The sequence below is a fragment of the Stomoxys calcitrans genome, chromosome 5 (assembly GCF_963082655.1).
Source record: "Stomoxys calcitrans chromosome 5, idStoCalc2.1, whole genome shotgun sequence".
Classification (NCBI taxonomy): Eukaryota; Metazoa; Arthropoda; class Insecta; order Diptera; family Muscidae; genus Stomoxys; species Stomoxys calcitrans.
The window spans coordinates 75,549,673-75,567,451 of record NC_081556.1 but is presented as its reverse complement, the minus strand read 5'-3'; the positions used below and the strand labels follow the sequence as shown (position 1 = coordinate 75,567,451).

Here is a 17,779-nt window from a genome sequence, read left to right as displayed (position 1 = left end):
AGCAGGTAACACTACTACTTCCAATTTCATTCACAGGAATTGTTAGCTTAACCGGTGAATGAATGAACCAAGAACAAGACCAATCGTGACATTCGGCCACCCCAATAGTTGCTAAATACTTCCAATTGGAGACGTCTTTAGGCGACTATTTCTCTAAATTTGTGTGGAAAAGATTAATAGAAAGTTAAGTGTTTAGCATCCCCACTGGTTTATAAAGAGACACTATGAAAGTCTATACAAATGACGGGAATCCCTTTGGCCTGAAACTGCAAATGCTGGCCAAATTTGCAAAACGTGAGGTGGTCGTGGAAAAAGTTAACCTAAACGGTAAGTGTGTGTTGAGTGTTCTTATTAGCTCTGGTGGGGATAGGGAAGCATTGCCACAACAAATGTTTGACGTGTGAATAAGTTTTGTGAATATGTGAACCTTCATTCGTATCATTTTAGATGCTAAGGGAAAAGAATTAATGCTATTACCAACATTAGAGCTGGATGGTGGTATACAATTGTTTTCTACCGATGCCGTCGCCAAATACTTTTTTCCCAACGAAGGGCCACTACGAGATGAGGCAAGTATTCAATTAAACTGATGACCTTGAAAAGGTTGAATTTTTAAATATTTTTTTTTCTAGTGGTTGGAGTGGTCAACTACAATTCTGGCTCCTGCATTGGTACATAGCATGGGTGTCGGTCATCGTGCTAACCCTAATGCAATGCCTGTCCTTAATGCATTAGTAAAAAAGTTAGAAGTAACCCTCTCAAAGTCGTCATACCTTGCTGGAGATAAGCTATCAGCTGCTGATATTTCTGTGTGGTCTTTATTAGCTCCAGATGGCACACTTAAGGGAGCTCAACAAATTGACAACATAATGGCGTGGTATCGTAAAATCAATGCTTTGCCTGAAGTTCAAGCAGTGCTTGCATCGGAACCCTTGAAGGATCTTACATTCAACGCATTACAAAATTCAAATCGTTTTGGTGGACTTTATCATGTTCCTCTTAAAGTATCTGCCTCCTCCAATGATGCTGGCAAACTCTTAGCAGATACGGGTTCAAATTTGGCTGATACTTTAACGGACGATGAACTTTCTGCGGCTCGTGCTAATTTTGTATTCACCCCACCAAACGAACGCAAAGAGCCCCGTACCGTTTTGCCTAAAGCTGGGGAACGTAATGTGTTGATCACATCTGCTTTACCTTATGTTAACAATGTACCACATTTGGGTAATATAATTGGATGCGTTCTGTCTGCAGATATTTTTGCAAGGTTTGTATATACATAAATATGTTTGCAAGTAGACTGCTGGTTGAACTTTCAAATGTCATGTATCGAAATGTTGTGAATATCTGTAATGTAGTCCCAAAAAGGCGTGCAAATAGCGATGCATTAACACCTCAGTTTATGAAAATATGACATTAACCAATCAGAATTTAGGAGTAAGAGAAATTTTTTGGTTTTCCTTGATACGCAGGAATTGCGTATAAAAAAGTACAAATAAATGAGGCTTCTAGGGAATCAAAAATTCAATCAGGGAATACAAGTACTCTGAGTGGGCCTACATGAGTTATATTAGTTTGGCTGTCTTGAGTCATATATGCACTACACATTTCAAATACCCGCTAAATCAGACAATATTTAAGACTTCCAAGGAGTTAAAAAGTGAGTGCTTAACCCATTTCACAATTTCGTGACGTGACATTTTTCAACGGTGGCACTTATTGTATCGACAGTTGGCTTAAGCATGGGTTTGATTCCTATGTTTCTTGAAATTCGCATTATATTCGTAGAAATTCTAAAAAAATTGAGCATATAAAATTTATTGTAGATAGATGTCTAGAGGTAGCGCAATATGGAAAGAAAGTTGTAGATACCACCCGCGAGTTGATTTGTTTGTTTTACAAAGTTTTCTGGAAAAGCCGTCTTTGATAAGATCCTTATTAATAGTATGCGTGAAAATGGATTCGGTAAACATTTAAAATTCAATGTCCACAATTTGATTGAGAGAAAAATTTTAATACTAATTTTTAGCACCCCATACCGTCAATATAACGTTTTACAAGAAATGAAAATATGAAAGTGCTTTTGTAGATGATGGCTTAATGTAAAAAGGGCCTTGCTCAATTTTTTGTTTCTTTGCAGGAGAAGGTAAAACTTAGTCCGTTAAATTGTTCATATAACATACATTTTAATACAAATTGCAATAAAAAACCATTAATTATATTTTTTTATTTTATCTTAAATTTTACGGATTGCATCAAGTTCGTTAGAGTATATACAGTGTTGGCCAAAAACTAAGCACCCCCAACGTATTTTTATTAAATGCTAACTTTATTAAGAAAACAATGTTATAATTTTTTTACATTTTTTTACTAATTTATATCTTTATTATTGAAAAACACAAACTTTTGTGTCCGGCACGGTATAGCTGTGAGCACCACAAATGCTAGAAAATCGAGATCCGATCTGTGTAGTGTTCATTGCTGTCACGAGAAGCTTAGCAGCGAGCTACCGTAGCACAGGTAGCGGATAGTGGAATGCTCCATACGGAGTAGCTGCAACGGCAGTCGCGGACAATCAGCGGTATCGAGCGGAGAGTCTCAGTGAGGGACCGGGCGGCACCGGCTCTTGCACAAATGCTGAGTGCCTTTTATGCTCGATATGACAAGGCGGGTTATTGGCGTCTTTAAATAACCAATGGCCACCCTGTTTCTGCAGCGATCGGTCATTTGGACCGGAAGAAGCTTGCTCACCTATAGGAGCTTGACCTCCACATGAAAATATGGCTACAACAAAAACAACAGCAACCAGACATATGGTAGTTTGTATATAAACGAAAGGGGTGAGCTGCTTATCGAATTTATTTTAAGTTGCGATTTGTAATAAAGAGAATAAAGCGACCTTTATTACCGGGACCAGATAGGAGGTACTAGATGTTACCTTTGTATTGGTAGATCTAAGCGGAAGGAAAGCGTCTGGGAAGTGTTGGATGACCACAGCTTCTCTGATCATCGGTATATTAATTTCACCCTTGGGAAATATACTGCAGAAGTGGTCCCTCGGCTAAACAGAAGAAAGGCGGATTGGGAAGATCCTATCCCCGAGACCGATTACAGTGGGATCAATTCAGAAGTCAGAGAATGGATGGATAATGTTGTGAATTATACCTTGGCTGAGCCGCTTTTTGATAAAAAGTATTGTACCACTATCTCTGATAGAACCGATTGGGGCTACTATATTCCTGGTAATAGAAATTCCATAGACTTCTACACGGATGGTTCCAAACTCGACAACCAGGTGGGCTTTGGGGTGTACTCTGAAAAACTAGGACTGGCCAAATCGAGAAGGTTACCTGACCACTGCAGTGTGTAGCAAACGGGGATCCTTGCAATTAAAGAAATGGTGGAATGGCTAAGATATGATGTCATAACGACAAGTGGCATAAATATCTTCTCAAACAGCCAGGTAGCCATTAAATCCCAGGAGGACGTATTTCTGAATTGACTCTGAGTATTCCAAAATGATGTGGCCTAATTTAGACTTGAAGAGGTCTACCGCTTTGCTCTCACGGGCTAGAACAGACGTCTCAGTCATTGTATCCGTCATGACAGGTCTCTGTCTGATCGGGAAACATGCTGACAGACTGCAGGTTGCCAGTAACGACTTTTGCCGAAGCTGTGAGGACGTCGAGGAAGAAGAGACAACATGTGTGTGTGTCCAGCACTGGCAGTCACTCAAGGTTCTAATTTTCTTGAGAACTTGTCTGATATAGCGGATGTGAACATTCGCACATTGTTGGGCTTTTTAAAGCGATTTGGATGGTTCAACTGTAGGAACTCGATGGTATATTCCTACTCCTGTCCTGTGGTATAACAATGGACGAAAACGACTAAGTGAATATGATAGCAGACTGCCACTTTAATCTAACCTAACCAAGCTTTTATATTGGCTATATAAATAACAGGAAGTTCGTGAACATTCTTTTAAACTCATGGCCGAGCTCTTTTCCAATAATTAACGACTTGCACTTGTGCGCCCAATAATGTAGTTGATATCTCTTTACCACCTTATGCCCATTTACGACCACATCTACATGGTATACTCAAGACCAAAGTGCTTTCGGGCAAACATTTCCAGATTCGTTTCCTTTCATTGTTCAAAAGTAATCGTAATACTAGCTCTGAGGTTAGCATGTCCACCTACGACACTGAGCGCCTGAGTTTGAATCTTGGCAAAACCACCAGAAATTTTTCCGAGTTGGTCATCCCCTCCTAATGCGGGCGATATTAGTGGGATAGCAGCCACGTAAAAACTCTCCACTGCGCCACGTTTTATGGGCTCGGCTATAAAAAGCTTAAATTTGAATCGGTTAGCACTCATTGATATTTGAAAAGTTTGTCACTTTTCCTTAATAGAATGTTCGTGGGCAAATTTTCAATCAAAATGTGCTTATACTCCCGGATAATAGAGACAATCAAGGCCAATCGAGTTAATTAAAACAAGTAAGAAGGCGTTAAGTTCGGCCGGGCTGAACTTTGGATACCCACCTTTACTTTACTTTAATTGGCTATGACAGAATATTTGTTCGACTAGCCGAACGTAAAATAGCGTTCCAAGCGCCTCGATCTTCTGCGCTAATTCTAAAATCTCTGACACCAAGTGTCAGAGGTGTCTCCCACAACTTCTTTCCATCGGGTTTTGGGTCTTCTCGGTTTGCGTGTACCACCGTGTTTGCCTTCAAATGACTTCTTTGCTGGAGCTTCTTCATCCATTCTGACAACATGGATCCGTTGTATTTTGATGCGTGTAACTATGCTATCGTCGTCATACAGCTCATACAGCTCGTGGTTCATACGTCGCCTATATTCTCCGTTAACGCAAACTGGTCCATATATTTTACAAAGAATCTTTCTCTCAAATACTCCAAGCACTGCCTCATCTGCTTTCACAAGTACCCATGCTTCAGAACCAATAACAGCACAGGCAGTATCAGTGGCTTGTATAGTGTAATCTTCGTCTGTCGAGAGGTGGGCTTGTTTCTAAACTTCTTACTTAGTCCAAAGTAGCATCTGTTTGCCAGTATTATTCTTCGCTTAATCTCAAAACTGATGTTGTTGTTGTTGTTGTAGCAGTTTATTGTGTACTATCTTTCGTCTGCTTGATTCTGTTGAGTGTCAAGACCCAGGAACTCCGCGACTAAGATGGGGTGCGTCCACAGGGATCTGGGTCTGAGTCGAGTGGGTCTGGCCGGGCAGTTAAACAGGTGACGTGTATCGTGCGGTCCCTTGTTACAGTCGGGACATACATCTTGCACGTCGGCATCAATCCTAGCTCTGTGGGAATTGAGGCGGCTGCATCTGCCGGAACGTAATTGAGCCAGAATCACTCTGGTTTGCCGGGGGAGGTCGATTTCTTCGGGTGCAATGGGTGGCGGTCGTTCTCCAAGGACTACATTCACCCGGTAGCCAGTTAACGCGTCTGCTACCGTGTCTGCATGAATGTTGTTCAGACCCGCTTGATATGCCGCTTGATCTAGAGGTTCTCTCTTGTAGCGCTGGACCTCACGCTCTAGATCATGTAGATCTACCTTAAGGCTTCTGGGCGGTGGGTATCTATCCACAAGATGATGATTTGGATGATTTCTGCGATAACAGTCCAAAAGGTATTGCTTAGACAGCATGTAGTTATGTCTTCGCACTGGTAGGATCTTTGTCTCCTGGTGGAGGTGGTCCACATGAGAACTAAGGAGGCAGCCCGTCGCAGTTCGGAGGGCGGCATTCTGACAGATCTGAATATTATTCCACTGCGTGTCACAAAGCTGACGTGACCACACTGGCGCTGCATAACTTACCACAGACCGGCCAATTGCTTTGTACGTGGTCAAAAAGGTTTCTTTGTCTGCACCCCAAGTGCTGCCAGCGAGTGACTTGAGGACCTTGTTTCTACTTTTGACTTTATTGCAGATTGCTGTGGCATGTGGGGAGAAAGTGTAGGAGCTGTCAAATGTGACGCCAAGTATTTTGGGACACTTGATGGTCGGAATCAATTCTCCATCGACCATCACAGTCAGCTCAGAATTCACCTCACGCGTATTTGTAGTGAACAGTGTGGCTGAAGATTTGGTGGCGGATATCTTCAGATTTCTTGCAGCGAAATATGAGGCAAGCTCGTTGAGGTAGACGTTCAACCTATCGCAGATGTCATCAATGGGTGGGGGGCCTGATGCCAAGATCGTACAGTCGTCCGCATATGATACGATCTCTATGCCGTCTGGAGGAGGTGGGATGGAGGATAGGTAGAGGTTAAACAGAGCCGGAGATATCACCCCGCCTTGGGGAACTCCCTGTTTCACTCTACGGTGTTTTGACTTCTTATCCCTAAATTCCACAAATGACTGGCGGCCACACAGATAATTCGCGACCCAACGTTTAAGGCCTGGCTGGAGGGACGTGTTGGCGATGTCCTCAAATAATTTGGCATGGCTGACCGTGTCGAATGCCTTCGATAGGTCCAATGCCACGAGGACCGTCCTATCACATGGCCTGGGTTGATTGAAGCCACGGCAAATGTGTGTGGTGATGGCATGCAAAGCTGTTGTTGTGCTGTGCAGTCTCCGAAATCCGTGTTGATGCTCGGCGAATGGAAATTCTCCTACGAGGCTCGGGAGGAGTAATGCCTCAAGCGTCTTAGCCACTGGTGAGAGAAGGGAGATCGGTCTGTACGACTCCCCCAAACTCGGGTCTTTACCAGGCTTCAGTAGCGGGATCACTCTGCCCATTTTCCAGACATCGGGAACTATAAGAGTGTTCAATGACAGGTTAAGGACAGTGGTAAGGTACTCAACTCCAGGTAAATCCAGATTCTTCAGCATCAATGTAGAGATTCCGTCGGGGCCCAACGCCTTGGAAGATTTGGCGCCACGGATGACATTCGTAACTTCGCCCACGGTAAATTGTGATGGCTGTTCATCGGCTCGGAGACCACGAATACGGCGAATGGCTCTCCTCCTTGCCCTGTCTCTCTCGGGATGCACGATAAATTGACGGTTGAACAACCTGGCGCATCTCTTCGGATCAGTCACGGTTAACTCGCCAAAAGTGACTGAGGTCCTGTCGTCCCGTCTACCGGGGTTCGAGAGAGACTTAACAGTGGCCCACAATTTGCCTGCACCGGTGCCTAAGTTACATTGCTCCAAGTGTTCCAGCCACAAATTCCGCTTATGTTCGTTGACTACCCTGTTTATTTCCAGATTCAGCTCGCTGATTCTGGGGTTAGCGGGGTCCATAGCACGAATCCCATCACGCTCGTCTGCGAGTACCACTGCTTGCGCCGGGAAATTGGGTCGCACTTGCGGTATTCGACCGGCTGGTATAAAGCGAGCGGCTGCTGCGTTGATGATGTCTCGGAATTTCCTCTCGGCCACAAGCACATCAGAGGGGGGTGGCAGTTCATTGAAGCGGCGATTGGTATACTCTCTGAAGCCAGTCCAATTGGCCTTCTTGTAGTTGATGAACGTTCGGCGCTCAGAGGTTATGAAGTCGGGTGGTCGGTCGATGGTGAGGATTATGGGGAGGTGGTCTGACCCCAAAGAGATGACGGCTTGCCAGGATACGTCACTCAGGAGATCAGGGGATGCGATTGAGATGTCTGGCGAGCTGCTGCACCTCCTCGTAATCCTAGTGGGGGCATCCTCATTCACCGTGCAAAACGTGGAGCTATCTATCTGCTCTGCCAAAGCTATGCCACGCTGGTCGTTGCCTAGGGGAGAATGCCATGACGAGTGATGTGCATTGAAATCCCCCAGAACCAGACGACTATGGCCAGATAGCAACCCACTTATGTCGGGGCTGTAGGCCTGGCCATTAATCGGGACACAGCTGCCAACCGGCGGTATATACACGTTGTATATCTCTATCTCGGCAGTACCAGACTTGACTGCTACCCCCATACATTCCATGTATGGGTCACTAGCGTCAAGCGCAGGCGAGATAGGTCTATACTGCACGGAATGGTGTATAACGAAGGCCAATCCCCCACCTCCATTCCTTGAGCGATCCTTACGTAGCACATTGTAGCCGTGACAACTGTGCAAGCTGCAGGTGTTAGTCAGCTTTGTCTCCTGGATCGCTGCGACCGATATGCTCTTCCGACTCATAAAATCCACAATCTCATCAATCTTGCCTTGCAGTCCATTGCAGTTTAACTGCAGGAACGATACATTTCCCGACACTGGCCTGGCAATAGTAGGGCTAGGGTGCTGTCTTTGCATAAATTGCCGTACGGGAGAGGTCGGGGGGGTCACATAGTCCGACGACGAGGACGCCGAAGGCGACGACGGCGACGCTTGTGACCCACTGCTGGCTGTGTTCGCACAGCACCTAGCGACATAGCCAATATGACTATACTCCCGTAGCGAAGTTAGGCCAGAGCAAGAACGGAAATGTACCCACTCCAAGCACCCGTTACACCTCACCGACACTGACCGATGATGAAGGCGGTTCTGGCAAACGGAACAGAACCAGGGTCCGGGGTTCTTTTCAATCCCGGCACGGACCAAAAGCATACGGAGAAGGCACTCCGGGATGTGCCTCTCCCATGACGAAAAAAGACGAACACGTACACTGAGGCGGCAGCCCTTGCCGATGAAGATTCCATCGGGTCAATCCGGTACGTACAACCGGCTGCCATGGGATTGAAACTGAAAACTGATGTCATTCGTTTCGGTTACGGCGGTGCCGAGGTAGATAAAGTTACTGACTGTCTCAAAGTTGTGGTTCCCAACTTTCTCCATTTTCTTTATCTGCTCGATTGTGCAAGGCTTTTTTGGGAGTTGAAACCTTCCATTTCGTCTTATCTCCATTTACTGCCAGACCCATTTTCACTGACTCTCTTTCGATTCTTTCAAAGGCTGCAGTTACTACTTCCGGTGACCGACCTATGATATCGATGTCATCGGCATAGGCGATTAGCGTGTGTTCTCTTGTGATTAGTGTGCCATATCTATTCACATCTCCATCTCGTATAATCTTCTCCAGCAGGATATTAAAGAGATCACACGATAGGCTGTCTCCTTGTCTGAAACCTCGTTTGGTATTAAATGCATACCCACCACTTCGGATATATATGTATAACACCTTTTGTCATAATTCGGTTAAAAATGCATAATTTATGCCCTCATAGCAGCTTTACCAAATATGGTCCGATTTGGACCAAATTCGACACAGATATTGAGAGGTCTAATAAGTACAAGTTATTGTTCAATTTTGTAGAACAAAATATTGGTCTTTGTGGTAGCCATATCCAAATATAGACTGATCTGAACCATAAACGACACGGATGTTGAAAAGCCTAACATAAGTCACTTTGTCAAATTTCATATTGAAGAGGGATGTCGAAGGGCCTAACACAACTCACTGCCCCAAATTTTGGCAAAATCGGACAATAAATGCGCTTTTTATGGGCCCAAGACCTTATATCGAGAGATCGGTCTATATCTAAATCTGGACCGATCTGGATCAAATTAAAGTGGGATGTCGACTGGCCTAACACAACTCACTGTCCCAAATTTCAGCAAAATCGGATAATAAATGTGGCTTTTATGGGCCTAAGGCCCTAAATCGGCGGATCGGTCTATATGGGGGCTGACAATAATTGCGAGGTACTATGTCATGTAAGAACTTCTCCCAAGGTGATTTGGCACTGCGGCACGTTGTTCGGACTCGTCTACAAAAAGGAGGTTTTTGAATGAGAAACAGGCCACTGAGTGGTCATAATTGGCGACTATGGAAATATGGGGTTCAAATGAAAGGTATTTAGGAGTAGACCACGAATCTGACATCAACATGCGAGACCAGCTGTCTAGGGGACGTCCCACATCAATAACAACCCCCAAATACGTCCGTCGTTCAAGACAATGGATCTCGATATTGATAGTTATTAGGGCCCATACCCCAAACCGGACATATTTGCTGACTTTTGCAATAAGGGGCTTAAATGAAAGGTATTTGAGATAAGAAAACGAATTTGATATCTAATGTCCAGGCCAATGGCAATATGAGGTTTAAATAAATGATATATAGATATATGAGAATAGAGCACGTTGCTGATATATATATATATATATATATATATGTATATATATATATATATATATATATATATCTGATATTCAAATGAGGGACCATGTATTTGGGACACAGCCCCTTTCCCAAAACACCCCCCAAAGGGTAAAAATTTACCCACCATGCCAATATGTGGCTCAAATTAAAGGTATTTGAGATTAGAAAAAGAATTTGATAACCAATTTGTAGCCAAGTGTTTGGGGGGACACCTATAAACTCTCCTTTAAGCAATGGCAATATGGGGTTTAAATAAATGATATTTGAGAGAAGATCACAGGGGGACCACATCATCCCCAGAAACACCCCTTAATCGGACATCATGAGAATATCGGGCTGAAATAAAGTCTTTTAAGAATGGAGTACCTCTAACATCCAAACTTAAATAACATTAAAACCTACGAGCGAATTCGTAGTCCAATAAACATCATATGGGCATTTATATTGTTATACTGTTAGTCAAGCGATATGCACATACTCTCTTTAATATAATAATAACTATTCAATCTCTGCTTATATTTCAATGTGTTGCAAACGGATCGAATATACCACCGTCCCGTACGGTCGTGGGTATAAAAATAAAGGAAAAAAAACAAAATTTTTGTCAATTACAGTTTTTGGATGGTTAGGACTCGCTATTATTTGTTTGGTCGAATTGAGCGAATAAAAAATATAACACACAAAGTTTCTAGATACTCAAGGTCTACTATTGCAATTTAAGTTTTCCCAGATACGAGTTTGTACTGGAAATTGATTAAATCATGTTGTGGTATAAAATACTTTTCACAGATATTCCCGAGCTGCCGGTTATAATACTCTCTTGGTTTGTGGCACTGATGAGTATGGTACAGCAACCGAAAACAAAGCTCTAGCTGAAAACCTTACTCCACGAGAAATATGTGACAAATACTTTGAGTTGCATAATGCCATATACTGTTGGTTTGGCATAGGATTCGATTATTTTGGACGTACCACAACGCAAGAGCAAACAGAGTAAGTAACTCAGTTTATGCGATCTGACATAAATCTAAGGAGAACGTGGCATTTTCTTCGTTTTTAGTATCGTGCAAGAAGCTTACCTTGATGTATACAAAAATGGTTATATTATTACCGAAAGTGTGGAACAATTGCTGTGTCAAAAATGCGATCGATTCTTGGCTGATAGGTAAGTAGTCTGGTGGCCTTCATAAAGTTTATTACGATCATTGCAATTCGGTTTAGATTTGTTGAAGGTACGTGTCCCCATGCTGGTTGCGGTTATGAAGATGCTCGTGGTGACCAGTGCGATAAGTGTGGCAAATTGGTGAATGCCACAGAACTGATAAGACCGCGGTGCAAGGTGTGCAATACAGCTCCAGTAGTACGCTCCTCTGAACAATTGTTTCTGGATTTGCCGAAAGCCGAGGCACAATTACGTGAATGGGTAGATCGGTCGGAGCAAGGATGGACAAACAATGCTCGTGTTATAACGCGTGCTTGGCTGCGTGAGGGTTTAAAGCCCCGTTGCATTACTAGAGATCTAAAATGGGGAATACCAGTTCCCCACAAGGGTTTTGAAAATAAGGTCTTTTATGTGTGGTTCGATGCACCCTTCGGCTATGTTTCCATTACAAAACGTTACACCAAGGAGTACAAACAGTGGTGGCAACCCGAAAAAGGGGTTGACGTTGAACTTTTCCAGTTTATGGCTAAAGACAATGTGCCATTCCATTCGGTGGTTTGGCCTAGTGCTTTGTTAGCCATCAATAAGGGTAACACAATGGTGTCTCACATTATGGCAACAGAATATCTAAATTACGAAGACGGCAAATTTAGTAAAAGTCGAGGTATTGGAGTGTTTGGCAATGATGCCCAGGTAATACTCGTTTCTTAAGCTTAGATGCCTAAGCGAAAAATCTAAATTTAGAATCTAATATTTTAGGATACTGGCATACCTGCAGATGTTTGGCGTTTCTATTTGGCTTCCGCCCGCCCAGAAGGTCAAGATTCCAGCTTCAGTTGGAATGATTTGGCGGCTCGAAACAACTCTGAATTACTCAACAATCTTGGCAACTTTGTTAATCGCGCCTTGGTATTTTGCGAAAAGAACTTTAAAAGTACTGTTCCTGTCATGAATCTCACCAAAGATGAAGAAGTTCTCTTGGCTCTGATTAATCGTGAACTGCGAGGTTATATAAATTCTCTGGAGAAAGCACGTTTGCGAGATGGTATACGTCACCTGCTTTCAATATCCCGCCATGGAAACGGCTACATGCAAAGTCAGCAACCTTGGGTATTGCTTAAGGGCAATGATGAACAGAAGGCCAGAGCTGCGACGATAATTGGTCTGTGTACCAACATAGCTTGTCTACTCGCTAACCTCATATTCCCTTACATGCCCACTACCGCTCGCACCATGTTTGAACAGCTGAATACCAAGCAGGGCAGCATAAATGCAGAGTAAGTTTTGAAACTCGTTGTGAGCTCGGCCTAAAAAAGCATTACTTTTCCAGGAAACCTTTCATTGGCATTCTCTTACCATCGGGCCACAAGATTGGCAAACCAGCCCCATTATTTGCTAAACTGGAACAATCATTTATTGATGAAATGAAGAAGAAATATGCAGGTCCACAAGTTTTGAGCGAAGAAAACAGTTCCCCAGCAGGACCTTCAGTGGCTGACTTAGAGAAGGCAATACAAGCTCAAGGAGATAAAGTGAGACAGCTAAAGTCATCCACGAAAGACAAGGCCGTGTTGCAGCCAGAAATAAATATTTTGTTGGATTTGAAAAAGCAGCTAACTGAGGCTCAAAGCAGGGTTCAACCTTCCGCTGCCAGTGAATCTAAACAAGATGGGTTATCCGTCAAAGAACTTGAGGCTGCTGTACAAGCTCAGGGCGAAAAAGTGCGCCAACTTAAGGCTCAGACAAAAGACAAGGCTGTGTGGCAGTCAGAAGTCAATAAGCTCTTAGAGCTGAAAAAGCATCTGGCAGCAGCACAGTCCAGTACTTCACCTGCCACTGCCAATACCGCTTCGGTCGGCTCTAGTCAAGTAAAGGATTTGGAAGAGCAAATCGCTAAACAAGTAATTTTTTTTAACACCTTTAGCTTTGCAGAATCAAGAGTTCATTCTATTAATCTTTTCTAGGGAGAAAAGGTGCGAACTTTGAAAGCTGGTGGCGATCCCTCTATTTGGAAACCTGAAGTAGAAATTCTTCTATCTCTAAAGAAGCAATTATCTTCAATCACCGGTGCCCCTGACACAAATACTAACCAAGGCAAAAATAAGAAGAAAAAATAATTACTTCCAGATATTGTCCGCCCCGTTTAAAGACTTGTTTCACATGTAATGTTTGTGTCCTCTTTTTGTACTTCGCCTTCACCTTTTTGTATCACATTGAATCGATCACATGCCGCGAAATCAAAGAATTTGTTCTTTATTTCTTTGCGAAAATCTTCACATTTGTATCTGCTGTTACAAATATTTAGTAAATTTATTTATTTTTCTTTGTATTGAAGCCGAAAAGAGTTTCTACTTTTTTATACATACGTTATTTCACTTCCTAACACATGATCTTATTTATTTAAACTCTGCGATTACGTAATGCTCAATAAATATGATTTAAAAACACAATACAACAACACCAACTGTGCCCAATCCCATGGCAGCCGGTTGTACGTACCGGATTGACCCGATGGAATCTTCATCGGCAAGGGCTGCCGCCTCAGTGTACGTGTTCGTCTTTTTTCGTCATGGGAGAGGCACATCCCGGAGTGCCTTCTCCGTATGCTTTTGGTCCGTGCCGGGATTGAAAAGAACCCCGGACCCTGGTTCTGTTCCGTTTGCCAGAACCGCCTTCATCATCGGTCAGTGTCGGTGAGGTGTAACAGGTGCTTGGAGTGGGTACATTTCCGTTCTTGCTCTGGCCTAACTTCGCTACGGGAGTATAGTCATACTGGCTATGTCGCTAGGTGCTGTGCGAACATAGCCAGCAGTGGGTCACAAGCGTCGCCGTCGCCGCCTTCGGCGTCCTCGTCGTCGGACTATGTGACCCCCCCGACCTCTCCCGTACGGCAATTTATGCAAAGACAGCACCCTAGCCCTACTATTGCCAGGCCAGTGTCGGGAAATGTATCGTTCCTGCAGTTAAACTGCAATGGACTGCGCGGCAAGATTGATGAGATTGTAGATTTTATGAGTCGGAAGAGCATATCGGTCGCAGCGATCCAGGAGACAAAGCTGACTAACACCTGCAGCTTGCACAGTTGTCACGGCTACAATGTGCTACGTAAGGATCGCTCAAGGAATGGAGGTGGGGGATTGGCCTTCGTTATACACCATTCCGTGCAGTATAGACCTATCTCGCCTGCGCTTGACGCTAGTGACCCATACATGGAATGTATGGGGGTAGCAGTCAGGTCTGGTACTGCCGAGATAGAGATATACAACGTGTATATACCGCCGGTTGGCAGCTGTGCCCCGATTAATGGCCAGGCCTACAGCCCCGACATAAGTGGGTTGCTATCTGGCCATGGTCGTCTGGTTCTGGGGGATTTCAATGCACATCACTCGTCATGGCATTCTCCCCTAGGCAACGACCAGCGTGGCATAGCTTTGGCAGAGCAGATAGATAGCTCCACGTTTTGCACGGTGAATGAGGATGCCCCCACTAGGATTACGAGGAGGTGCAGCAGCTCGCCAGACATCTCAATCGCATCCCCTGATCTCCTGAGTGACGTATCCTGGCAAGCCGTCATCTCTTTGGGGTCAGACCACCTCCCCATAATCCTCACCATCGACCGACCACCCGACTTCATAACCTCTGAGCGCCGAACGTTCATCAACTACAAGAAGGCCAATTGGACTGGCTTCAGAGAGTATACCAATCGCCGCTTCAATGAACTGCCACCCCCCTCTGATGTGCTTGTGGCCGAGAGGAAATTCCGAGACATCATCAACGCAGCAGCCGCTCGCTTTATACCAGCCGGTCGAATACCGCAAGTGCGACCCAATTTCCCGGCGCAAGCAGTGGTACTCGCAGACGAGCGTGATGGGATTCGTGCTATGGACCCCGCTAAACCCAGAATCAGCGAGCTGAATCTGGAAATAAACAGGGTAGTCAACGAACATAAGGGGAATTTTTGGCTGGAACACTTGGAGCAATGTAACTTAGGCATCGGTGCAGGCAAATTGTGGGCCACTGTTAAGTCTCTCTCGAACCCCGGTAGACGGGACGACAGGACCTCAGTCACTTTTGGCGAGTTAACCGTGACTGATCCGAAGAGATGCGCCAGGTTGTTCAACCGTCAATTTATCGTGCATCCCGAGAGAGACAGGGCAAGGAGGAGAGCCATTCGCCGTATTCGTGGTCTCCGAGCCGATGAACAGCCATCACAATTTACCGTGGGCGAAGTTACGAATGTCATCCGTGGCGCCAAATCTTCCAAGGCGTTGGGCCCCGACGGAATCTCTACATTGATGCTGAAGAATCTGGATTTACCTGGAGTTGAGTACCTTACCACTGTCCTTAACCTGTCATTGAACACTCTTATAGTTCCCGATGTCTGGAAAATGGGCAGAGTGATCCCGCTACTGAAGCCTGGTAAAGACCCGAGTTTGGGGGAGTCGTACAGACCGATCTCCCTTCTCTCACCAGTGGCTAAGACGCTTGAGGCATTACTCCTCCCGAGCCTCGTAGGAGAATTTCCATTCGCCGAGCATCAACACGGATTTCGGAGACTGCACAGCACAACAACAGCTTTGCATGCCATCACCACACACATTTGCCGTGGCTTCAATCAACCCAGGCCATGTGATAGGACGGTCCTCGTGGCATTGGACCTATCGAAGGCATTCGACACGGTCAGCCATGCCAAATTATTTGAGGACATCGCCAACACGTCCCTCCAGCCAGGCCTTAAACGTTGGGTCGCGAATTATCTGTGTGGCCGCCAGTCATTTGTGGAATTTAGGGATAAGAAGTCAAAACACCGTAGAGTGAAACAGGGAGTTCCCCAAGGCGGGGTGATATCTCCGGCTCTGTTTAACCTCTACCTATCCTCCATCCCACCTCCTCCAGACGGCATAGAGATCGTATCATATGCGGACGACTGTACGATCTTGGCATCAGGCCCCCCACCCATTGATGACATCTGCGATAGGTTGAACGTCTACCTCAACGAGCTTGCCTCATATTTCGCTGCAAGAAATCTGAAGATATCCGCCACCAAATCTTCAGCCACACTGTTCACTACAAATACGCGTGAGGTGAATTCTGAGCTGACTGTGATGGTCGATGGAGAATTGATTCCGACCATCAAGTGTCCCAAAATACTTGGCGTCACATTTGACAGCTCCTACACTTTCTCCCCACATGCCACAGCAATCTGCAATAAAGTCAAAAGTAGAAACAAGGTCCTCAAGTCACTCGCTGGCAACACTTGGGGTGCAGACAAAGAAACCTTGTTGACCACGTACAAAGCAATTGGCCGGTCTGTGGTAAGTTATGCAGCGCCAGTGTGGTCACGTCAGCTTTGTGACACGCAGTGGAATAATATTCAGATCTGTCAGAATGCCGCCCTCCGAACTGCGACGGGCTGCCTCCTTAGTTCTCATGTGGACCACCTCCACCAGGAGACAAAGGTCCTACCAGTGCGAAGACATAACTACATGCTGTCTAAGCAATACCTTTTGGGCTGTTATCGCAGAAATCATCCAAATCATCATCTTGTGGATAGATACCCACCGCCCAGAAGCCTTAAGGTAGATCTACATGATCTAGAGCGTGAGGTCCAGCGCTACAAGAGAGAACCTCTAGATCAAGCGGCATATCAAGCGGGTCTGAACAACATTCATGCAGACACGGTAGCAGACGCGTTAACTGGCTACCGAGTGAATGTAGTCCTTGGAGAACGACCGCCACCCATTGCACCCGAAGAAATCGACCTCCCCCGGCAAACCAGAGTGATTCTGGCTCAATTACGTTCCGGCAGATGCAGCCGCCTCAATTCCCACAGAGCTAGGATTGATGCCGACGTGCAAGATGTATGTCCCGACTGTAACCAGGGACCGCACGATACACGTCACCTGTTTAACTGCCCGGCCAGACCCACTCGACTCAGACCCAGATCCCTGTGGACGCACCCCATCTTAGTCGCGGAGTTCCTGGGTCTTGACACTCAACAGAATCAAGCAGACGAAAGATAGTACACAATAAACTGCTACAACAACAACAACAACCAACTGTGCCAATGATAAGTTATGTAAATAATGCAAGAGGGATTTAAATTTAATTTTTATCGAAAAACTACACCCATATAATCTAGATCGCAACTATTTTAAAGGTCTTTTCGGTACAAATACGAGATCGTTCCACAGATTTCGACTATACAAACGAGCAACGATTGCAAATCTTTGAAATTTATATTTGGCAACCCTATGTCTGAGTAGAGGTTTATTTGTTAATCAGTTGATCGCTCTGCATTAATTGCAATTGTCTACCATCGACTTTATAGATAAAGCTGCCATACAGCTCGATCTTTTAGAATCTGATTTTGCTGAAACTGTTACTTTTATAAGAGTGCTCGGGACCTTAATGAAATATTATCCTGACCAGCTTCTATTTAGGTATACAGCTATGGATATGGTAGTGGAGTTATAATAAAATAGTATGATTAATATATCC

At 44.7% G+C, this 17,779-nt stretch overlaps 2 protein-coding genes across 2 annotated transcripts in view; both read left to right on the top strand.

Moving 5' to 3' along the window:
* LOC106085242 (uncharacterized) overlaps positions 1 to 17,779 on the top strand; it is a 137,706-nt gene that overhangs the window by 101,028 nt on the left and 18,899 nt on the right. The gene's annotated exons all lie outside the window — the stretch shown is intronic.
* Positions 75 to 13,600, top strand: LOC106085240 (methionine--tRNA ligase, cytoplasmic). The gene is made up of 9 exons (XM_013249382.2): positions 75 to 327; positions 448 to 569; positions 633 to 1,267; positions 10,906 to 11,109; positions 11,177 to 11,281; positions 11,338 to 11,971; positions 12,038 to 12,555; positions 12,609 to 13,179; positions 13,243 to 13,600. The coding sequence occupies exons 1-9, from the start codon at positions 225 to 227 to the stop codon at positions 13,393 to 13,395; spliced, it is 3,045 nt and encodes a 1,014-aa protein (XP_013104836.2). The 5' UTR covers positions 75 to 224; the 3' UTR covers positions 13,396 to 13,600.

Bases quoted from the DNA above. Each gene is read 5' to 3' on its own strand.
- LOC106085240 (XM_013249382.2), top strand. From the start codon at position 225: ATGAAAGTCTATACAAATGACGGGAATCCCTTTGGCCTGAAACTGCAA. The intron at 328-447 runs GTAAGTGTGTGT...GTATCATTTTAG, and splicing joins GGAAAAAGTTAACCTAAACG to ATGCTAAGGGAAAAGAATTA. The intron at 1,268-10,905 runs GTTTGTATATAC...TACTTTTCACAG, and splicing joins TCTGCAGATATTTTTGCAAG to ATATTCCCGAGCTGCCGGTT.